General features: G+C 38.7%; 1 protein-coding gene across 2 annotated transcripts; it reads right to left on the reverse strand.

Moving 5' to 3' along the window:
• Positions 1 to 2,735: 2,735 nt before the first annotated feature.
• On the reverse strand, positions 2,736 to 23,210 carry tspan12 (tetraspanin 12). 2 transcript variants are annotated; one of them, XM_046874300.1, is made up of 8 exons: positions 22,788 to 23,210; positions 22,541 to 22,644; positions 19,432 to 19,514; positions 17,469 to 17,604; positions 11,527 to 11,592; positions 8,502 to 8,609; positions 7,855 to 7,998; positions 2,736 to 3,632 (listed from the first exon to the last, which is right to left on the reverse strand). In XM_046874300.1, exons 2-8 carry the CDS (start codon positions 22,604 to 22,606, stop codon positions 3,342 to 3,344), a joined length of 894 nt encoding a protein of 297 aa, XP_046730256.1. In that variant the 5' UTR covers positions 22,607 to 22,644; positions 22,788 to 23,210; the 3' UTR covers positions 2,736 to 3,341. The 2 variants fall into 2 exon arrangements, with proteins under 2 accessions (XP_046730256.1, XP_046730254.1); XM_046874298.1 differs by having other exon boundaries at positions 22,541 to 23,210.
• Between the last annotated feature and the right edge of the window lie 2,277 nt (positions 23,211 to 25,487).

The raw sequence follows: 25,487 nt of genomic DNA on the forward strand, positions 1-25,487 counted from the left end.
CTCCACATCTCTGACCTCAACCCTACTGAAAACCTTTGGAAAGAATTGGAATTCTAAATAAACCCCAGGTTTCTTCACCCTGGACCAGTAACTGACTTTACTAACACCATTGTGTCTGAATGAGCACAAATCTCCACAAGAACACTCCAAAATCTAGTGGAACATCTTCCCAGAAGAGAGGAGGTTTAAAGTGGTACTTTAAACCTAAAAGTGGTAAGGGGTGTTCGATAAGCACATACGAATCTTAGAGTCATATGTCCACACACTTTTGTATATATAGTGTATCTGAAAGAAAAAAAAAACTTGCAGCATGTTGGTGTGATAAGAAGTGTCTTTGTTCAGCAAGAATGCACATGGACACACTCACTGCACCCATCCAGCACAGGCAGCAGCCAGGAGATCCAAATTAGCATATTTCCTATCAGACAGAAGGTAACTGAGATGTTTTCTTCAGAGGCTTGTGAAGAGATTGAACAAAATGATACGCTCAGAAGAAAGCGATAAGAGATGACAGGGACAAAATGCAAAAGGATTTGTACATGCTGCAGCTGTCCAGTGCTCACTGTGCTATTTTTACTCCAAGGTGAAAGGTTAATGCTTTTATTTCCTGGACCGATTTGTTTTACTGTATGCAGATGTACTGCAGGAAGAGACAGGGGAAGGGAGGGTGATGTGTGTGTCAGGCCACAACTGCACACAGTCACATAGGACATTTTGTCACACAGGAGTATGCTGACAAGCCTGGCAAAACCTTTACAATCATACAATAGCAGATTAATGACAACTCTTGGCAAATTTCTTTCTCTCGCTCCTTCTCTCTCTCTCTCTCTCTCTCTCTCTCTCTCTCTCACACACACACACACACACACACACACACACACACACACACACACACACTTTATGAATAGAGGGACGTTCCGACAGGGATTGTGGGTTGACAGCAACAAGAGAGGGAACAGTATATCTTTTGTAAGCTTGTCTTCGTGTTTCTCTCTTTCATAAACCAAATCCTTCATGTTGCTCAGGCAAAAGGAAACAACAAGAGCAGGAGGCTGCTTTAGTCTGACTCATCGTTTCTTTTGCTTAATACACACACACACACACACACACACACACACATCTCTAGGTCAGATAAATGTGTTGTTTTTTTGTCACTTATGTTTATTCTCATTTATTGGTTTTAATGGTTGAGAGCTGAACTGAACTGGAGGGGTTCTCCAATGGTTTTCAGTGGTATTTGTAGTAATTACTATTATGCTGATGGTTTGTAATGGTATTTGTAGTGGAACCATTAAAACCATTAAGAGTATAAAAGGAATACCTCACCAAAATCTATTATATTTATTTAATTTGTCAAAGTTTCATGTCTGTACTGTCTCTACATTTTAGTTTTACTTTTGTATTGAAGCTACTGGAGCTGATAGCAAATTAGTCAGGATGGCTAACATGCGCTAGTTTATTGTCATCTATGCTGGAAATATCACATGATCACTTCACACTGGTTTCCCTCATGGTGTTTGGTGACTTCAAAAACATGTAGTTGGTTTATGAGACGATGTTTACGAAATTAGTTTTGTAGCTCAGCTAGTTAGTGATGTGGTGCTTAACCATTTTCCAGTCAGTCTTTTTACTAGACAAATCAATGACACCCAAATTGCTGAGCAGTGATTAATCATTAAATAAAATAAATATTGTGGGTTCATTTTTTTTTTTTTTGGTGTAGTTCATCAAAATTTGTAGACTTCCCACCAAAATATACTGTAATGACTGTAATGGTCCCTGTTGGACTTTAATCTTGTTTAATTTCTTGCTGTCTATTGGTCTCTAGTGGATACCAGAATAGACCTCTGGCAACTTGTAGTATGTTGGTAGGTTGGTACCTACTTGTCAGCAGTAAGGACCATTAGGACATTATAAAGCTTTTCTGCAAGCTTTTATAATAGTTTCTTGTGTTTGGCAATTAATGTAAACCATTTGGTAACGGTTTTATAGTTGACAGCTGCTGGTTTGTAGTGTAACAATTACACTGATGGTTTTTAGTGGCATTTGTAGTGGCAACCATTATGCTGATAGTGTGTAACATCTCTATGTTACGTATGTAACCCTAGTTCCCTGAGGGAACGAGACGCTGCGTCGGACACTTTGGGAACACGACCGCATTGTCCATGCTCTAAGTAATTAGTCAAAATTGGGGCTTTTGCTTTTGGCACCACTCCCCGGGCTTAGACCCTGTCTCGACAGGAGGATCTGGCGCGCCGGTATTTAGCCGAAACCCCAGTTCCTTTTTGTGAGCAAGAACAACATCTCAATGCCGGACTGCTAAGTGCTCTGATTGAGCTAATATCAACCAATCGTCTATATAATTGTGGATACAGATGCCCTGAAGTCTCAGGGAAGTCAGATCCGCATCGAGATACTTCATGGAGGTGCAGGTGACAGGGCAAGGCCGAATGGAAGAACCCGATAATGGAATGCTTTGACTCCAAAAGCAAAACTTAGGAGGGTTTAGGGGAAACCATTATGCAGATTTTTTTACCATGGTATTTGCAGTGAATACCCTTTTGTTAATAGTATTTGTAGTGGAAACCATTATCCTGAAGTTCTGTGGTGGTATTTGTAGTGGAAAATGTTATGCTGATGTTTTGCAAAGGTGTTGGCAGTGGAAAACTGCAATTATGGACAGTCTACATTTCAGCGAAGTTTCAGAAAACACACAAAATAAAATGAAAAAAGGATTCTTGTAAATGAACTATAATTCACACACACGCTTCAGTGTACATGCTACATCATTAAAAAACACGGCTTCTGTTTCAAACTTTTCCCATAGCAAAGCCGTTCTGCAACATTTTATTGTCTACTAGACTAGAACTGTTCAATACTTTACATAATGCTAGTAAATTAAGACATATATTTAGAACATCCAAATAATAAAGCTTAGCATAGCAGAGAAATTCATAAAGGCACCGTTATAAAAACAGTTAAGACCCAAGTTTATGTGCATGTCTAGTAAGGACAGCCCTTTAAATCCTGAAGTCCAGGTACGAAATATGAACAACCATAATTAAAACTTGTAGCTCTCCTTCAGTTCTCTAGTGGTTATAGACGGAAAAGGCTAGATAGCTTCTTAGGTGGACTTCCACAATGTTCTCATCACTTAAAGCTTTTAGTGGTATGTTCTGAGTGTTTTACAGCATCCTAATATATAGCTGTGTTTATGGTGCTGCTACATTATCCCCTTTGTAGATGCAGTTCCAGTCTCCATAGGTTTTTCATATATGTAAAAAAACAAACAACAAAGATGTAACGTAACCAAGCAATTCATTCATGGCGTAAATTTTTTGCTAGCAGAGCTGCTCCATTTCAAACTGGCTGTGTCCATTAGCACAGGTGTCAGACGTCCGTAAGCACCCGTGTCCAGGTTTTTGGGACTCCTCGGCAAGGCAGTGTGTGTGTGTAAGGGTGTCAGGTGGAGCAGGATCAGGAGGTTTGTGGTCATAGTAGAGCGCCCAGAGCAGCGTGAGGGTCAGGGTCATGGCCAGGATCTGCGCCACTCCTATAGACACGCCCAGGAAGCGTAGGACCTGCAGCTGCTTTGTGCCTCGAATGAAACTGTATATTTTTGGACCGCAGCCCTGGAAATTGAACAAAAATGGAAATTTTATAGTGACACTGCTTTTTAAAATGCTCACTGAGAAGGTAACTAAATAAATGACTTATTATTAATAAATACTCGCTTTAATGAAGATCATTGTTTTTAAAAAGTAATTCATTACATTTGAACATGTTTATAAGGCTACTTTTTTCTGTGTTTCTGAATCCCTGAATTTCTGGGGGTCATACATAATTATTCAAATTATAACTTTTATAACTTATACGTTTAGGGATACGTAGTGTACAGGAGTGATAGTAAAAAACGAGTTTTTCCTCCTCCGCCACTTATCGCCTCTTTTTTTTGTTAAAGTAGGCAGAAGTCACGTGACTAACTCAAGATTCATAATCCCACACAGCATACTTTAGGATAAAGCAATGCAGTTAATGAGCTGTTCCAGCTGTTTAGGGGTGGAGCCTATTTCTGGGCCAGAAAAATGATAACAAAAATTAAAAGATTTAATTCAACTGTGATACAGTGATTAATAATAATAATAATAAAAAAATTCTGTGGCATGTTCAAGCGTCTATAATTATTTCTTAAAAAACTCATAAATAATTTTACAAAACATTTAGGAGTGCTGTGACAAAAAAAAAAGTTCTGCCCTTGTTCGGTTGTGTTGTGCTGCTCTGTCCAGAAACAGCACACATTTCTAATGCCTGTCAGCACAGCAGCTGCCACAGTAATATGTGAGAAACGCAACACTCATCCGGTGGGTGTGTGTGTGTGTGTGTGTGTGTGTGTGTGTGTGTGTGTGTGTGTGTGTGCGGGGCTGTGTGTGAGTGATATTTCCTATGCAGATGGAGCAATGTGTAAAGGTACGTACATTATTTCCTGCCAGTGAGAGATTTGTGCTTTATGCCTGACACACCTCCTCACAGCAGAGGAGGAGAGGGAGAGATAAAGATCAGTCAAGAGAAAGGAAGGAGGGTAAAATCTGCACTTGAACGATTTTATTAACCAGTCATTCAACTCTCAAATGCCAAGCATCAGCTGTGAATTACAGAACACTTGGCACCCTTTCATGATTTAAGGCAATATGAGTGTATTAAATAACTATTATAAATGATAATTATATTAATGATAATAATAATAATAATTATTATTATTATTATGTAATATATTAACGTACATTTTGTCAAAAGTTTTTGTTAGATTTTAAAAATTATTGATACTTTTATCGATTTGTGATGTGAAAATTTTGGCACCCCTAAGAAAATGGTTCACATGCAAAAAAAAAAGTTTGAAAAGTTTTGTGTTTTCTCTCACAATTATTGAAACATTGTTAGAATATTTAAAATATTGAAAGTAAAGAAATGTTAATATTTTAATAACAATAATAATAATGTGGTATAATATTTGACACCCGTAAAGAATTAGATTTTTATTTCTTAAGTACTTAATAATTTCTTTAAAAATTAAATGAAACATTTAACACTTCATACAAAAGAAAGAGTGGCAAAACGTAGACGCAAAATCAGTTCGGTTTTGTAATTATATCGTAAAAAATTTTTTTTAAATATATATGTTGCTTATAATATATTCAAGCTGAAAAAGACGACTGATTGCATGTTGTTCCAATACTTTTGGAGCTGACAGTTTATATAAATGTTAAAATTTTTTGTATTTTTCCTGAAAGATTAAATGTGCTTCCTAAAGAAAAAAATGTCTGCATGTGTGTACGTGTGTGTGTGTGTGTGTGTGTGCGTGTGTGTATGCTAGGGCGTAATAAGGAAGGGGAGTTTCGAATGTGACCTTACCGCAACCTAAGTACACTTTGTCTGAGGCCATCCTGACCGACCTCAGAGCACCGTCCTGAATCTGAACACACCTAAAGCCTGACAGAATTCTGTATAAGCTCGACTGCTGCCAGCCGAAGACAAAATAAACCTTGACATTTTTGTAAAGTGTGCTAGCTTGTTAGTGGTAACAGTCCTGCACCTGGTAGCTCATTTGAAATAAAAAAGTTTACTCAGGAATAAGAGTTCCTCAGTGGTTCTTTGGAAACTTTATAATCACCAAAACCCCACTGAGACCTACAAATTATCACAGAGCTAACTTCCTATTGATGATACTGATCAAAATGGCAAAAATGTTTATTTCAATTTAAAACTTTATATCTTTTTTAAATCAAATTGTGTGTTGACCAATATGACTGTTGCAATCCTGTCAGGACACAAGGTTGAGCTCACACGTTTTAAGGTTATTTCAAATTTATGTCTACTAATATTTTTTCCTTCAACAACAAGGCCATTTTCCCCCTGTCAGAAACATAAACCACGTTTTCCCCGAGCCACAGCACCTCAATCAACTAAGTCGCAATTTATAAGAAAGGACAGAGCAGACTCTTTCTGCTGAGGAGACTAAAGTCTTTTGTAGTGCAAAGAAAGCTCCTGAAGACCTTTTTTGACTCTGGGTGGCCTCAGCCATCTTCTATGGTGTGGTCTGCTGGTGCAGCAGCATCTCTACTGCAAAAAGGAAAAGACTGGACAAGCTGATTAGGAAGTCCAGCTCAGTCCTGGGGATTCCCCTGGACACTGTACAGGAGGTGGGAGGAAGGAGGATGGTAGCTAAACTATCACCACTGCTGGAGAAGGACCTTCACCCCCTATATGAAACAGTTTAATCTCAGAGCAGCTCCTTCAGTGACAGACTGTATACCCTAAGTGTCTGAAGGATACAGACGGTCTTTTCTCCCTGCTGCTATTAGACTTTACAATCAGAGCTGCTCCCAGTAATCTTCATTTCAAACTGTCCATTAGCACAGGTGTCAGACGTCCATAAGTACCCGTGTCCAGGTTTTTGGGACTCCTCGGCAAAGCAGTGTGTGTGTGTAAGCATGTCAGGTGGAGCAGGATCGGGAGTCACGTTATTTTGTCTTAATTTACAATATATGTTTACATAATTCAAGGTTGCGAACGATTTGTATGTGTGGGGGTGGAGCATTGTGGCAGGAGGGCGGAGTTATTGGGGGAAGAAATAGGAATCTACGGTGCCAAAAAGGCTAAAACTGCAATGTTTCTGTACTTGCACCAGCTTTGTTTATTAATTACTATAAAAAAATTCACTTAACAGTCACTCACAGGGTGTTTTTTGTTTTTCGCACCATTTACCACATTATTGAACAACTGTTTAACTGCATATATAGATTTTTTTTTTTTATTAGACTCATCATATACACTGCTTTCTTTTTTATTTGTTTGTGGATTGTTTTATGTTTTATGGCTCTTGCATTTTATTGTCTGTGTGTGCACTGCAAAATGTCAATAAAATTATGAGTGAAAAGTGAATATATAAACAGTTCATTCAGGATGGATTCAGGATCCAAGTCTATGGAGTGACGAAAAAGCCAGTCAATCCACCCTGGATCATAAGAAAATAAAAAATGATGCATTAATATCAGTCAAATTCCCCTTTATGTTCTCCATCCTTGCTTTTAAATCCAATTTTTCCAGATTTATGCACTGTACTGTGAGTTTGATCAGCACACCAGACATTTATTAGATATAATAAACTTTAGACAGCCTTCTTCAATCGGTAATAAAGTTAAATTTCAGCTTTCACCTAATATCTCTTAATCTAATTCTTCCAACACATAAGGTCATCTTTTTATGAAAAAACTAAAAATAAACAAACATTAAGCTCGAAATGTTGAACACGCCCTGAATGTAGAGTTTCTGAGCATGAAAAATATTTGAAAACTGATCTTGAACCTGATAAGAAAGACTTCTCAAGCTGTCTAGTGAGCACTCTAGATTTACTAAGGGTGTGTGTGTGTGTGTGTGTGTGTGTGAGTGTGTGTGTGTGTGTGTGTGTGTGTGCGTTTGTATGTTTGCTCAACTTCAGCTTCTTATCCAAGTAGAATCAAGAAGCAAAATTGATGTCTTCACCCTCTTTACACACACACACACACACACACACACACACACACACACACACACACACACACACACATTTGGAGAGTCATTTCTTAGCCTCTTCTCATTCGACCCTCTTATCTGTCGAGACCCTTTTATCTCTCATTATGGAGTCCTCCTGCATTACAATCACCTTCGACAAAAGAGTTCAGCGGCTGAGGCTCGTCTTCAAAAAAGAGCTTTCAGAGCCCCAGGCTATTGAGCGTTCTCTAATTACCCCAGGCTACGGTTCAGCCCATTTCAGTCAATCGTTCCTCCAAACAACCGCTGGCCTCCACCCAGTCTTACCTCCTGGTAGAGGTCGCTCAGGTCACTGTAGTGGGCGTGGCGAGCGCAGCCTGCGTACTGATTGGAGCAGCAGGAGTCGGGTGGCCACTCCATCTCCGTCATCTCGAGCCAATCGGTGAAATAGATCACGCCGCAGCATTTGAACTGAAACGCAGGACAGATTCATGATGGAGTTAAACATTCATTCTGTCTAGAGGAAAAAATGCTGCAATGGTAATAAAAGAAATGAAAAGCATGAAAATAAAAACGGCAAGAAAAGAAATCTAAGACTACGAAAAGAAAGATGAAAAATCGATGTAGTTTGATCCTATTTCACCGTTTTCTATATTTTTTCATTTGTGTATGTGTGTATGTGTGTGTGTGTGTGTGTGTGTGTGTGTGTGTGTGTGGGGGGGGGGGGGTGTACAACCAATTTTTATTTGCTTGTTGTTTATTTACACCAGTATTTGTAATGACTGTTTATAGCTGCTATAATATAATGATAACAGAATCTAAAAATATCCACATTAAAATATGACTAGACATAAAAACATACCATATAGTACCAGGAACACATTTTTACACCACCATATCCTTGATTATTTTCCACTAAACAGCACGTCTTGTCGTGTTTTAACAGAGGAATCTCAAAATGAATGCATCCTCACCTCAGTCTGAAATGAGTTCCAGGCGTGTGTCAGCCACTGGTAGCGCTGCAGGCCGTAGTTGGGCATACGCGACTTCAGGCTGATCATATCGGACCTCTGCACCGATGGCTAAATACACACAAACACACACAGATATAGAGAATGAACAACATCAGAAACCTGCATTCATCACTGTTACAAATTGCAATTACTTGTGCTTTTAGGTGAAGGTATGTGTGGTAACTGATGCTAAAACTAAGAAACAGACATGTATATATGAATCTAACATGATCTCCTAATATAACCTGTTGTGTAAAAGCAAATAATAATGTCCTATAAAATAAAAACTCCAAACTGTGTATTACATATAGTACATGTACTCCTCCTATACCTATTACTAGTTCTACTGCTACTAATACAAATCGTACTGCTATTTCTTCTTCTACTACTACAACTACTGCTTTATAATACTTTTACTACTAACTTTACTACTATTACTACTACTGTGTATGTTGCTTTTTTTCTATGACTACTTGCAGCACTGCTCTACTAGTACTAGTACTACCACCACTACTACATTCACTATTACTGCTATTTCTCCTATTACTACCACTACTGTCTTTACTTCTACCACTTCTACTGCTATTACTAGTCCTCTTTCTACTACTTTCTACTATTACTATTACTACGAGTACTTTTACTACCACTACTACTACCTTTTACTTCTCCTTCTAATTCTAATAGGACTACTACCATTACCACTGCTGCTACTAAAACTTCTATTATTCCTACTTCTACTATTTTTACTACTACTACTATTTCTGATGTTGCTACTACTACTTCTACTAAAACTTAAGAACTAAGTATTTTACGCCTCTCTCCTTTGTTTTTTATAGACTACACCACTTCAACCGTTCTGGCTCTCATTGGTCAGTGCTGTTGTTTTTTATCACACTGATCATGCAATCCACAACATAAAGCACTTTCCATACACGTTTATTGACTGTCTATCCCGAAAGAAATGTATTTATTAATGAGTTCGGAATAAAGACATTTTCTGTATTGATAAATGGGTTGAAATTCTTGTCTATACTAAGCACACATCTGCTACAGATGCTGTGGATAGATGTCAGTTTTCAAAATAAAAAAATTATAATTTCTAGTATTTGTAGTATTTCTAAAAAGGATTTTGAAAATATTACTGGTTATGTAAAAGTAGGCTTGGGAGAGCAGTTAGAATTGTCACTCTTGGACAGACATTTATTTGCCCTGCAGTGTGATATATACCAGCGGGGTCCAGCATAATTTCCACTAATTCCTCAAGTTTATGGCATGATATTAATTCACATGAGGCGGTTGAAACATCAGTGCGCTCCATATTTCGCAGATGAATGTCTCTCTCATGAGCACTTTATGGAGCAGCACTGCTGTAAAACATCCCACACTTAAACACCTTATCCTGGCAGACCGCTGGAGCGAGACATGCTGCTTCAGGCACCTTTCACATGCTAAAACCTGGTTTTGCTTTTTTCACACTGTCTGGCAGTGTACCCACAATGCACCTGGGGCAGGTGTGTGTCAGAAAGTGAAGTCTGATAGAGAAAATAGGCAAAATGCAGCGAAGGGGGATTTACTAACCGCCACATGGCGAAGTTGAGAAAAGGGACAGGAGGGACAACAGGGATAATGTTGCAGGGCCAGGTGCAGAGGCGTAGGGTTTTAGCAAGTGGCCACACACACACACACACACACACACACACACACAGGTCAGTTTCGGTCACACCTGTGCTATGGCAGATATATCAGAACCATTAAAGGGTCTTACGTTTGCTGATAAGATCCTGCTTGTAGGATGTGTGTGGGTCTATGAGTGTGTGTGGGTCTATGAGTGTGTGTGTGTGTGTGTGTGTGTGTGTGTATGGCCCTAGAGGTTAGGCTTATCTCTGATCCACTCAATCTAACAGTAGCAGATGCTACCAGCATTGTGCAGTTTTATCACACAGCACAATGCCACAGATGTTTTGAGGGAGTCTACAATTGGCATGCTGATTGGTTCCTCTCAGGGTTTCTTCCTCATAACATCCAAGGGAGTTTTTCCTTGCCACAAACGCCATGGCTGCTCATCAGGGATAAATACAAATATTTACCTCACAACCACAGACCATGTGTAACCACACCAGCTCAGGACCTCCACATCCAGCATCTTTACCTCCAAGATTGTCTGAGACCAGCCACCCGGACTGCTGCAACATTCGGTTAGCATAACCAAAGAATTTCAGTTCAAACTGTCAGAAGCCATTGAAGAGGAGTGGACCAACATTCCACAGGCCACAATCAACAACCTGATCAACTCTATGCGAAGGAGATGTGTTGCACTGCGTGAGGCAAATGGTGGTCACACTAGATACTAACCCCTTTGGACCGGGACCTCCCAATACAGTAAAACTGCACATTTTAGAGTGGCCTTTTATTGTGGCTGCCAGCACACCTGTGCAATAATCATGCTGTCTACTCAGCATCTTGATAAGCCACACTTGTGAGGTGGATGGATTATCTCGACAAAGGAGAAGTGCTCACTAACAGATTTAGACAGATTTGTGAACAATATTTGAGAGAAACAGGCCTTTTGTGTACATAGAAAAAGTCTTAGATCTTTGAGTCCAATTCCAAAGTATAACCTCCAAAATGTCATTTCATGTGGTGAAGCCACCAGATCAAGTGCATTGAGCAGAGTAAATAGGTTTCTTATTTTTCTCTGTGTATGTGACAGGGTGTAAAGGAGGTGGTAGCTTAATGGAGAAGATGTTGGACCTCTGAACAGAAGGTCATGAATTTAAATCCCAGTATCACCAAGCTGCAACTCCAGGGTCCTTGAGCAAGAGTCCTTAAACCTTAATTGCTCATCTGTATAACTGAGATAACGGTCAATCGCTCTGGATAAAGGTGTCTGCCAAATGCCATAAATGTAAATGTATGAGAGAGAATAAAAAAGAGAAAGAGAGAAATGTTAGAAGTAATACAGTTTATTATTTATGGAATTACTCACCTCCTCATATGTCCACACGCCACTGGCCAACTCCACACAGAAGATCACCAGCAGACTGCCAAAATACTGTACACAACACACACATATTTATTATTTGTCATTTACTTTTGTCTTTGGCTTCACCATACAATACACTTGATGCACAATTTTATGCCTGGTCGGGTTCATTGATAACTCGTTACATTGATAACTTCAAGGGTGAGAATTCTCAGATGTATTTATGTATAATATAATAATCCCTATCCCTAGAAATGTATATTATAAGCATGATTTTAATAATCACCATGTTTTTTCTGTTATTGTACTGGAAATCATGCTGAAAATCTGGACCATGATAATTATACATACACTACAGATGATCTGGTTTAAATGCTCTGGAGTATTTCTTTAAGAACAAGATGGAGGAAACAGTTTTGGATGATGGAGAAGGATGAGCTGTGTAAGAGATAGAGATATCCCTGCATACTCTTATTATCTCATGTCATCTCAGTAACTGACTGATGGTTCACTCCGCTGAGGACACACCTGCGCTTTCAGTCCGAGATAGCAGGGAAAACTTTCTACATTCACACACACTTCACACACTCTGTTGCACGTCCATTTGGCTTGCGTATCTGACTTAACACTTCAACTGTCAAGCAAACGTACTGTGGGGCCTTATTAAGATGAATGTTTGTGTCAGGAGCAGGATTTGGCAGCGAGCGAGTGGCGCGGGCCGGGCTGACAGTGTTTATTTGGAAACTCCAAATATTTCTCTTAAACAGATGTTCGATGTAGCGCTATGATCCATTTGCTATTCGTCTTACACACTCTAACACACACACACACTCTCGACACACAAATGCACTCAAAGGTATGAAACACTGACCACCAAATTTTGACATGTATTTTACGCCTTCATCTAAACATCTCACTACTCTAAATCTAGCTTGTGTGAACTTTTAACCTTCTGATCTTCTATCTCTATCATTCAATATCTCCCTCTCACACACACAGCAGACACAAACGTATGAGATGTGCCTCCATAGCCGGTAGGTTTTTCTTAATAACATATTAGTCATTAATCAAGGTTGTACCAATCTGAAATTTATTATCAAGAGCCTCATCCCACTCCTTCTTGTACAATTTCTCCAATACGAAGCCAAGATTATCAGCACCAGGACGTGTATAAAAGATATACACGGTTTAATGACAAAGACATGGCATATATAGACCTGCAAGACAACAATGAGACCATTGCATTGCATATCAGTACATGCCGAACAAAAACAATGTTGAAGGCCATTGTTATTGGTACAAATGTAAGCATCTATCATAAAGATATAACAGTCGCAGCATGACAATATGCGAGGAAATATAAGAAGAAGTCACGTGACCTAAATAATTTACTCCTGGTAGAATAAGTGAAGTGTTAAAAACTAATTTGCTGCCCAATGCAAAGTTTTGTAAAGTCTATATGATCATGCATATGAGTCTGGCAAGCGTCTTATTCGTGGTGTGGGAGTGGGGGTGGGGGCAAAGTATCAACTATCGGCCAAAATACTACAGTAGTAGCGTTCATCACTCTGAGACTGAATTTTGGTCACTAGCCTGGTCGTCTGGAAGAAGCAGAATTTGTATCCAGGCTATTCATTTGAATTTTCATTTGCTTGATCGACATTGGATAAACAACCAGAAAATATTGAACTACTGCTCATTGTTAACTTTTGACAACGTTTATAGAAGGAAACCCACACAGACGCAGGAAGAACATGTGAAACAAGCGGATAATAAACAAATTTTCGAAGTAAATTCGAAACAATAATGTACATAGCCTCGCTGAAATTAAAAATGAACCCGAAAGTAAAAAATTCATAACAGCCCAAGCTATCATTTTATTTGCCTGTCCATTCCAACTTTTTCCATGCTGACCCTCCTTTCTTTGTGTCTACTTTGCTTCGTGAACAGTCCGTGAATGTGTGTGTGTGTGTGTGTGTGTGTGTGTGTGTGTGTGTGTGTGGGCAGGTGCACTCCTTTCAGTTCAGTTATTAGGTTACAAATCATACAAAAACTCTTTTAACTGTGTACTGATCATAACTGTGTGTGAAAAGGGGACGAGATTGCTGACTACCCGCATCGCCGAAATTCCATGTGCATTTCATATAAACAGTGTGCATGGTGTCTGTGTGAATGCGAGAATGTGTTTGTTCTCTCTACTTGTGCAATGACCGGTGGTGAACAGAAACTCAGAGAAACTAAAGCCTTTTTACTCTAAGTTGTCCTGTTTCATGCCTGGATTGCCTTACCTATTGTAACTGTGGGAGATAATACTACAGGCTCGATGTAACCCAAACCCAGAAAGGCCAGAGTGAAAAAGAGAGAGGAGGCAGTGAATAGACAGATGAATGAAAAGACCCAGAAAGGAAAAAAACAGGGCAAGTGGGGGAAGATGTCCCAGAAATCAGGAGCCGACCTTGAAAATCATGGCCACGCAGTAATACTTTATGTAGATTTGCCTTGGTTGAATTGTTGGGTCACAAATAGTGCAATAACACTGAGGGATCATCAATCTTTGTTTACCAATATCCTGCAACACTTTTAAGAACTATTCTTTTTTTATGTAACCAGACACCATAAAGATTCATGGCACCAGCAGTTAGACTTCCTAAAGAACTGGCCATGAAAGTCATCCAACTGCATTATGGGTGTTTATTTATTTACTTTTTACTAAAGGGTCTAAAATCTGTGTTTAAAGACACCAAGGAACAATTGGAGGTTACAAGTCCTGAGGTGCAGAGGAGAGTGAAGTCAATGCAGAAAGACCTACAAAAAAGTTCCTGAGTGGCTTCAAGTCATAGGTATTCATTCCCAAGAACACTTTGAAGCTCAATCCTGCTGGTATTGGGCCTTAACTGATGAGATGCCATCCATGATGAGATACCTGCCAATTATACATATAAATTGGCTTTTAAAGGTGAAAAGGATGAGTGTTCCTGGTATACATAATCTACTGTATCCATGGTAGATTAAGCCATTTAAAACAAAACAAAGGAAAAAAAACTGAAAAGGCCCAAACACTGAGCCTTGAAGGACACTGATTTGTCTACATTGTATATCATTCAGCTGACAATTTGTTTCCAAAAAAAAAAAAAAACTACAATTGACACAGCATGCAATGGACAACTGGGCAATAAGGGGTCGAGGACAGTTAAATGCAGGTAGTCGTCAACTTACGACCATTCGACTATACGACCACAATCGCTAGCCGCGGCATACGACAGTGTGTACCAGCTTCGGGCATAATTTTACAGTACTGTACACATAGCCTACTCTACTTATGACCAAATCGTGTTACGACCGGTCTGTCGGTCCCAATCGTGGTCGTAAGTCGACGACTACCTTTATCTAAAAAGTCTGAAAAGTGGTAACCAGGTAGTTAGGAAACTTCAACCCATGTCCTTCCAAATATATTTTCATTATTGCCCTACAAACAAAGCTACACTCTGCATGATTTGATGCCTTACCTACTACATACTTGAAGGGTTCTGTGTTTTAGTTCAGGATTTGACTATTGCAAAACATTTACCATGATGATCCAGGAATTTAAAGGCTTTTTTTGATGGACAGGACGATACTATGCCAAAATCAACACAAGGCCCATAAAAAGTTCTGTAAATCGAAATTCTGTAAAAGTGTATATAAGCAACCTATTATTTGTAACTTACAAAAAAATGGTTTCGCATTCTCATTTAAGCCTTGTGGTGGCATCATTACCCCATTCCCTAAAAACCACTACATAAACTAAACCCAGATCAGCACATTAATGTGTCTGATGGCATGTTGGCGGAAGAGCTCTATAACCTTCATAATTTGTGGATTGTTTCATTTTAATTGGCTTTTTTTGTAATTCCTCTTCTTCCCTCTCTTTGCAAATGGTCCATAACAATCTTAAAAGTCCATCACTTAACAACCCAACGTCGCACAGAATGCAAATCCTCAACACTCTGAATAAATTTGTGGGCAAGGTTTCATTTTGCATTCCTTACCTGTCTATCGCTTTAATTGATGTTGAGCCCTGAGGCTGTAGCTTGCACCTCCTCTCTGTAAATTGCTGTAACGTGAGCCATAACTCTTCCTCTTGGCTATTCACATGTTTTATGGCCATTTTAAACGGCGGGAGTGAACCACTACAAACTAACAAAGAGCTTTCTACTAGTACATCATGCATTCTGTACATCCCATTACCATAGGTGTGGCCTTAGAAAAGTGGGCAAAGCTGAGCTTGTACAGAAATTTACAACGTTAACAATTGCAAAGCATCACAACTTGAAGAGACTTATTTGGTTGGAAGTGCAGCCTCAGATAATGAGCTACTGCCTGCAGAAAGTCTAACTACAACTGCAAAACTGTACTTTACACATGTAGATGCTGGCTAAAAGAACTAATTTAACCGTTCAGGGAATGCAGAATAAAATATTTCAACCTCAGTCATTTTCAAACCATAGTCATGTAATATAAATAAATAAAAACTAGCTTAACAGAGCTCCGACTATATGAATGTCATTTTATGGCATACTTTGTCAGATGCATTCCGATGACTTGAATATTTTGTCGAGACGTACCCTAACCTGCCAAGAAGTCTTAAAGAATGGTGATGAGTATGGGGTAGGACACTGTAATTTGTAAATAAATCAACACATTATTAGTACACAATCTAGCAAAACAGAGCAATTTATAATACCGTAATGTATAAACTATATTATGTTTCAATGTGTGTGGCAGCAGGCACGTGGATGAGTGCTGGTTTGCAAGTGGATGGTAGAGCTGGATGAAATGAGCAGTAAGAAGCACACCTGTAGCTGACAAGAGCTAAATTGGGCTTTAAAACACCAAAAAAACAAGAAAAAATGTACGCCCTAAAACCGAGACAACTGAACTCTGTCAACCGCTGGTGAGAATAAGGCATTTCAAAAGGCAGGAGATGTGTACATCCTGGCAGTGTCCCAACGGCCCATACCCCATACATGCTGCTACGTTCACCTGCTGCGCAAAACTTAAAATATTGCTAAATTTTTGTCGTATCGTTATCATCATCGTAAGATAAAAAAACGTGAGTCAAACCATTGTAACTCGGGGACTACCTGTATTATGAATTATGTATTATATATTATGTACCAATGACAGTACATAACCTAAAAGCGATATTACCTGTATGAACTTACAGTAACAGTAACATGTATTGGGCTTTCGAGACTGAATTTAAATAATGCTGAGAATGTAGCTCATTTTGAAATCACTACAATACCCAAACCTGGTTATTATACCCTAAATAGCAAGAGTGTTTCAGAAGTATTCACCCCCTTGAACTTCTCCACATTTTCTAGTGTTTCTAATGTAACATGGTGGTGGTGGCATCATGTTGTTGCTTCTCAACTTTGAAAGCTGGGCAGTGTTTAAGGCATAAGGAATACATGGAACTAAATTACAAAACATTAACAAAAGAAACTGTGAAGCAAATAAAAAGTATTTCTGCATTAAGATGAACTAAACGATTATGTTTCACATAAGGTAACTTAAAAATAGATTGTAGATTGAAATTAATAAATACATTTAAAAAAATCTCAAAACATCTGGAAGTTGATAAACTCTAATTACATTTTTTAAGTTGTTTATGTGATATGAAAAATAATGCCACACAGCATGTAATATTCATATATTTTGTGTTCATTTAATTGTTTAAATATGAAATGTAGGCACTTGTATAATCTGCACGTGTGCTTGGTAATTTTCTTCTTTTTTTTCCTTTTTTTTGCCTTACATACTAAATAGTTTGAAAAAAAAAACCCTATTGTTTCTTTCTTCCTTGCTCTGCTTTTCTCTCTCTCTCTCTCTCTCTCTCTCTCTCTCTCTCTCTCTCTCGCATGCACAATCACACACAATCAAAACCCCACATGGAGACATACCCAGGAGAGGAGTAGCAGATTGCATTTCAGCGTGCCACAGTAGCCCACCATAGCCACGATGATTAAGAAACAGCACACAGCGATGACAACAGGGTGGACTGCAGGGGAGTATGTGAGGACCGCTGCTTCTTCCAGCCTATAACCCAGAGACAGAGGGGAAAAGAGAGAGAGGAACTGGGAAGTCATTCATTGGCAGTCATTTTGTTTATTTATCAATCCATCCTGCTCCCCCTTCCCTTGTATCCTGCCCACTGCATCCTCTAGTCTCACAGGGCTGCATTTTTATTAATTCACCAGTTACAAGTAAATAATGATCGCACTCAGTAGGAATGCAAGACTCCAACCTCCGACTCCCTCTCAAACTCTTTCTGTCCTTGTGTCTCAATGATGCATTGCCGGGAAAGGACATGGGAAAGCCTTGATTTGTAGCCGAGATCATTTTGAAAGAGTGTAAATCACATGTGATCCCTCTACACACATACACGTGTGCCTTTTAATAACCAAAAACATAACATTTTGACCTATTGGATGACTTTTCTCTCTTGGCACGTACGTATACACACACACACACACACACACACACACACACACACACACACACACACACACACACACACACACATGCATTCAACCATCCCCACAATGGGTACACAACAGTGCAAAACTGAAATACTCGACTCAGCTGTTATCTCATTATGTGGCATCCGTTCAGGGCAGATGAGATTTTTATTGCTGCAAAATGGAACTGAGTCAGCAGGTCAGGAAGTTGCAGCTCTGGAAAGCTCATCTTGCCATACTGCAATCACGTCTTAACACATTCGGCTTTCCGTATATATTTGTGGAAACCGCTGCATGATGTGTGTGCCGGCTAAATAGTGTCTCACGGTGCTAAATTACACCTCTGACAGAAGAACATAAGTGTCAGATTCTTAATTTAGCATATTGCCATAGGAATCTGTTCAGCATCTATTTTAAAGGGGCGAGAGCCTTCAAGTTGGTGTTCAACTCACCAGCCGATTCAAATTTGAACTTTTAGTTCTTCAAAACTCGGATCAATCCAGTGAAAGTCCATATGCTGAAAAGAGCTTAGTTGGTTTTCATTTGCGTTAATAGCATCTGGCAGACGCCATTATTCAGAGTGACTTATTATCTCATTTATACAGATGAGCAGATGAGAGTTCAGGACCTTGCTCTAGGCCACAAGTAGCAGCTGGGAACTGAACTCATGACCTCTGAAGTTGCGTCTTTGAACCACTGACCTAACACTATTTATTTATTTATCTATCTATCTATCTATCTATCTATCTATCTATCTATCTATCTATCTATCTATCTATCTATCTATCTATCTATCTATTTACCACTGTTATTTTAGGTAATCTTTGGTAATTTCTCAAGTTTAAACATTATGCAGAATATTAGAGAATATCTACGCTATGCCACATTATTTTTGAATTCTTGAACCTGATGAGTCAGAAGGTGTTATTGACAGCTCTTCTTGCAATCAGTAATCAGTGGTTAATAAAACTCTTGTTAAAATTTCTAACTCTTATAATTTGCATATAAGATCATAACCATTATTCTAACATTGAATGGGTCATTCTCAAACCTCCTGCAAACGTATTTTCTGAAAAAAAAAAACAGTCAGTCACTTTCTGAAAGTCCATGATTTTCAATGAAAAATATGATTTGCCGTCGCAGAAGCAAATTCAATTATAAAAAATGATCAAGCTACTATACCATATAACCATAATGTATAATGTGTTTAAGTTGTTTTAATTTTTTTTTGTGATATTCTTGTATGCTGCAGCCGAATTACCTTCGGGAAACGAATAAAGATAAATTGAACTGAACTGATTGTTCACTTATAGGCTATGCTCTAAAAAAACTGTGTGAGCTGTTTGAAATGACCGGCTTGTTTGTAGCTGCAGCCATTCACACCTCGCCATTCAGGAACTCTCACCTGGTGTCTGCGGTTAAGGTGAGCACATTGTTCAGGTAATCCCTAAGCCAAGCAGCCACTCCCAGCACACACAGAGCCATTAGCTGTGGACAGAAAGAGCATTTAGACTGGCAGCACAGAAACATATATACAAACACAACTCAGAAATGTACATCCGTTCCAGCGTTCACTATTCGGAGCCCTTCGAAACCGTGTTGGAAACCTTTTTGTGTAAGGCTACCGTGGCATGTGTGTCTGACCCCCTGAGATATGAGTAGCGTGCTTTAGTTTCCGTTGGCATTAATAGCTGTGAAAACGACACCCAGCACTTATCACATTTAATTCCCTAAAATAGTGTGTAGCAGAATGTGAAACATGCAGCACAAGCTTGGTTGGGGGTCACCGAGGCAGCACACTACATAGAGATATGGCTCTGGGGCTTAATAGGGCTTAATTCAGTATGCAGTTGTTGAAACAGAAGTATGGAAAGCCAAATGGATCAGCACAGAAACCCCTACTGCATGCTTAAAATTTGTTCCTCTCCCTTTTTGGAAGAACAATTTATCCAAACCAAAATAAAAGCAATGATCTATAATAGGCGTGGATTTTTAGGTGCAATATTTTGATACCCTGAAAAGGCATACTTTACACTGAAATAGGACTTCAGTGTTTGGCATATCGAGTGATTCCTCCCCATTTTTAGATGATGGTTTAATCTGAAAGCAAGTACTTCGTAGTAGTAGCATTCGACAAAAAAAACAGATACTACAGAACATCTGACTGGAAAGAAAATCTAATGAGAAGCTAAATCACAGAACGATGTCACCTGTTGGTTTGCTCTGATCTGGAAACTAATTCCTTGAATGCTCAGGCATCCTTGGCCAACAAAGCTGATTCTATTCAAAACTGTTGATCTTTATTAGTGGTTAAGAGAGAGACAGTAATTTATGCTCTAAATGCAATTTTTATCATTTCATAACCTTAAGGCAAACAAATTCATACAATTTATTTTCCATAAACTTTCATATAGTCATTTTCTTTTACAATAAGGCTTAGATTTTAGGGACATGCACGGAAACAGAGCTTCTCTACAAGCAGATAAGATAACCTGTAGAAAATGTTTAGTGTACATATAAGTTTACATCAGAAGCAGAAGGGTTTATTCCTGAAATTCCCACCAACAGGCCTACTTGTCTAGGCTGTCAGGTTGTCAATGCCACCTTAATTTCTACAGATATTGTGTCTGCAAGTGACTATATTTAAGAATCAGCATTGTTTTAAAGCAAGCAATCAGAATCATATCATATCGATTTTATAAACAGAGGCTATTGCAGGGACCTTGAACTTCTGACCGAAAGGTCGTAAGTTCAAATCCCAACACCACCAAGCTCCCACTCCAGGCCATTGAGCATGGCCTTTAACACTCAACTGCTCAATTGATATGAACACACTGTAAAATTATAAGTTGCTTTAAGTAAGAGTGCCTGCCAGATGCCATAAATATAAATGATGTTTAAAACTATTTTTGTTGCAAGATCTATTGCAATGATTGGAAAAGGAAAACAGGATCATAGAACAGATAACAGCCATGTGAAATGATGATAAAACCAAGTGCTTCAGATACTTCTTCTTCTTCTTCTTTCGGCTTCTCCTATTAGGGGTCGCCACAGCGGATCATCCGTCTCCATACCCCCCCTGTCCTCTACATCTGCCTCTTTTAACCCAACTACCTGCATGTCTTCCCTCACCACATCTATAAACCTCCACCTTGGCCTTCCTCTTTTCCTCCTACCTGGTGGTTCCATCCTCAGCATTCTCCTACTGATATACCCCATGTCCGTCCTCTGCACATGTCCAAATCATCTCAATCGTGCCTCCCTCACCTTGTCTCCAAAACGTCCTACATGCGCTGTCCCTCTAATAAACTCATTTCTAATCCTGTCCATCGTCGTCACTCTAAACGAAAACTTTAACATCTTCAGCTCTGCTACCTCCAGCTCCACCTCCTGTCTTTTACTCAATGCCACTGTCTCTAAACCATAAAATATCTCAGGTCTCACCACAGTCCTAAAAATGCAAGTGCTCATTGATGACACTGTTTCCCATGCAAAGACTAAGAAAATAAAGAAAAGCATGTCTTTGTTTTCCTGTTCCTGAAATCGCTCTTTTGTGCTATTCAGTTGGCTGGTTTGAGACCTGCTAATCCTGTTACCTTCGGTTTTCAATTACTATCAGCTCATTTATGATAATAGTCTGTTTTAAACTTTGACCCAAATCTATGGGAAAGGGTTAAAACATAATACAAAGCACTTCTGTAAATTGTAAAATGCTGTAAATGTTAAAGTCAAATAAATAAGTTAATAAAACTCAATAATACATTGAATAATGGGAATAAAGCTGCATTCATGATATTGATATAAAAAAAACAGGTCCCTGTTTCTATTTGCAGATCTCACTTGTTGAATGATGTATGAGAAACAGGACACAGTTTAAATGAGATTAAATAAGATTAGTGTAATCACTACTCATGGTGCACTCAGGCTGGTTGACTTTGCATGGGAAAGATGATCACTGTTGATCATGAAAACCATTATGATGACAGCAGGGAATTTATTATTGTTCTTGCTTATTTACAAACGTGTTTTCTTATTACAGATGTGTCTACATTTTTGTAAAACTCCACAGCCAGCCAAAAGATTAGTTTTGAGTTGCAGTTTTCTGGAGTAAATAAACTTCGGACGTGAAATCAAATGTCATGACAAATATCCCAATGATAGAAGAATTTCTTTTTTTTTTAAGAAGTTGAACCCAAACTTATTCTGTTGCGGATGAGATCTTTACATATTACAGTTCGACTTGGAAACCAGGAGGACAGGGGTATTTTTTGACTAATGGACGCGGGTTTTAATCCTCCAGATGTGCATATGGTACATAGCAAGAGCGTGTTGGGCTCGTGCGCGGTGACAGTGAAGTATTTTTGCACCTTTGGGCGTCCCATAAGGCGTGTAACGAGAGCGGCCCCTCGACCACCTGCTGCCCTATTCGGACTTCTTTCTTTTTTTTTTTTTTTTTTTTTGCATAAGCTGCATGAATTGGATCTATTATAGTGCCCGGGACATGGGTCTCTTACCCAGAAGAGTAAGTTGATCGCGTAAAGCAGACAGCGCAAACACTTCACCGAGTCCTCCCGAGCCATCGTGCACGCGCCTCAGTCCTCATTCTACCGCTCGGACGCTGTCCACCGTGCGCGCGATCCACAGATCCACAGGCAAAAAGTGGGCAAAAAGTACAAGAAGCACGAAATAAAAATAAAAAAATAATAATAATAATAATAATAATAATAACTTCTTGCACTGTCACTCAGATTAAAGTGAAACCTTGGCGCGACGGACGAGCAGCGCGCTCACGGACTCATAGTGTATGTTATATCCGTGAGAAGTTTCCTTTACTTTGTGTTTCTTTTCTCCCCCCCAGTTTCCACTGGAAAGCAGATGCAACAGGTGGTAGTGCTGCTTGCACGCGCTTTCAGGACGGCGGATGCTCGCGCGCAGAGGCACTTATGACGAAAAACACTCCCAAAGCCATGTGAACAGGATTGCGTTAATTCTAATCATAATAATCCGATGTGCAGTTTCAGTTTACTGGATAAGGACCATCGGGAAATAAAATAAAAAGTGATGCAAGAGAATATATTCCCAGAGTGAAGGGGTGAAGTGCACGCGCTGTGTAACTCCGGATGACTGTGGACCTCCACTTTACTGTAGATGTAGTAGGAGCTGGGAGCTCAGTCTGGGGCAGGATCTGGGAGTTTCACTGTGCATGTGTGGGAGAGTCTCTCTCTCTCTCTCTCTCTCTCTCTCTGTCTCTCTCTCCTCCCCGGGTGTCTGCCTCCGGGTCCTAAAGGCGAACTGAATGCCTCCTCCTCATTAACTTGAACATCAGCCCAAGGACAAACAGAACACGCATTGATTGCACACAAATTACCCGGATGTCGTCATATCTTCCAGGACACTTAATCCCATAATTCCAGATGTGCAGCGCCAACACTCTGGACAATGATCCATCACAGCCATTTAAAAAAGAATTAGTCAAGTGATTATAATTTTTTGTTTGTTTTTTATCTAATTGAAAAAAAGAGAAAAAAAAAAGAAAATGGTTTGCAAGGGGGTAAAAAGCCTAATGCCAAGAAAAAGGGAGGGGGTACTTGCTTGGTCATGACATTATGAAGTCATTTGCATATCAAAAAGAGCAAAAAGAAATGATAAAGAACAGTACAATACAATGCATACTTTATCCCATTAATATATATATATATATATATATATATATATATATATATATATATATATATATATATATATATATATATATATATATATATATATATATATATATATATATATATATATATATATATATATATATATATATATATATATATATATATATATATATAAAATTGCGTTGATATGAAAACGACATCTGATTGACATCTGATTGGTCAGAAAGTGTGAACTGTTTTGATTTTTTTTTTCATTCATCTGTAGATTTTCAGCAGTATTTTTGTTCATGTCCAGTCCACATCCAGCATATACTCTATAATACTTTGTACTATTTAGAGTAGTCATAAATAAGTTGTTTTATATCTGCTTACGTGATTCATCATCGTTTTAAAATGTGCTGCTATTTCACAAAAGCTGAAAAGCAGGATTTAAACTAAAAACGCATGAATATGATATGGGTTCAAGGCACCCGACAGTGACATTTATCCCTCATTCATCCCACAATTGTGACTTTTTTTGTTTCTGATCATTTGCTGGAGACTTCAGTCCTGCACCATTTGTCTCTGTCAGCTGTCAGCTCAGTGGTTGGATTGTATTCAAGGTTCATTTTAGATCAAAGTATCTGCATCTGCCGTCACCTAAATTTACTGTTATGGCTATGGAGCCTTGCAGTCGACTGCCTGTTATAGAAAGGATTAAACCATGGAAAGTGTTTATGGGAAGTTGTTTAAACCTGTACTTCTGTCAGAGACTTACTATATACATACATGCTGTATCTTTATTACAGCTGCTTCTAACACGTGTATTTTATTGAAAATGGTTGTTGTCTGGTGACAGTCTGGTATCTGGCCATATTTATCTTGTTTATTGTTAGGAAAGTTTCCTGGCTTCATACTAAACTGGCTTTACTTATGTACTTAATGATAATTATGACACTCTATTGATTGCTATGGGTTTACTATGGTTCTTTTCAATAATTGTGACACTACGTTTGGTTTACTTGGTTCTTTTTGGTAAGTATGATGCCTGTGTGCTTTTATTATGCTTCCTCTAGGTTTCCATGGGTTTCCATGGGTTTAATTATATTCTTTTTTATAATTATAACACTACTGTTGGTTTACTATGATATTGCTTGGTAAATATGACACTACTATCATTAGACTGTCTTACTGTGGTTCTTCTTGTTAATTAATGTCACTTCCACTATGGATCTACGTTGGATCTACATCAGTAACATATACAAAATTCACCCAAGCTACTCAAACTAGAGCGATTGGTAGAAGTTGCCAGATGGTGTCACATTCTATGAATGGTTATGACCATTTCCAATTGAAATAAACTACATGAAGTAGGAAGATATTTACATTATCAGTTAAGAGATACAAAGGATTAGTTACAGGTGGAATAACTCACATTACCCTGAGACGAGACACCAATTTTGGCATTTAGAAGAATGTACTGTAACTACTGATTTAACAGTAAAAGACCTGGGAGTTTAGACAGCAACTTGTTTTTTAAAAATCATATCACCTATATTACAAAAACACCCTTTTTCCACCTTAGAAATAATCCTAAGATAAGAAACATGTTGTCTATTTCTGATGCAGAGAAGCTCATCCATGACCTCCAGACTGGACTATTGTAATGCATTACTAGGTGGATGTCCTGCATCATTAATAAACAAGGTCGAGAAAATATGACCATATAACTCCCATTTTATCATCCCTACACTGGCTTCCTGTTAAGTTTCAAATTGAATACAAACTATTGCTACTTACTTACAAAACACTAAAT

Source organism: Silurus meridionalis, chromosome 18 (assembly GCF_014805685.1).
Source record: "Silurus meridionalis isolate SWU-2019-XX chromosome 18, ASM1480568v1, whole genome shotgun sequence".
NCBI classification, from domain to species: domain Eukaryota; kingdom Metazoa; phylum Chordata; class Actinopteri; order Siluriformes; family Siluridae; genus Silurus; species Silurus meridionalis.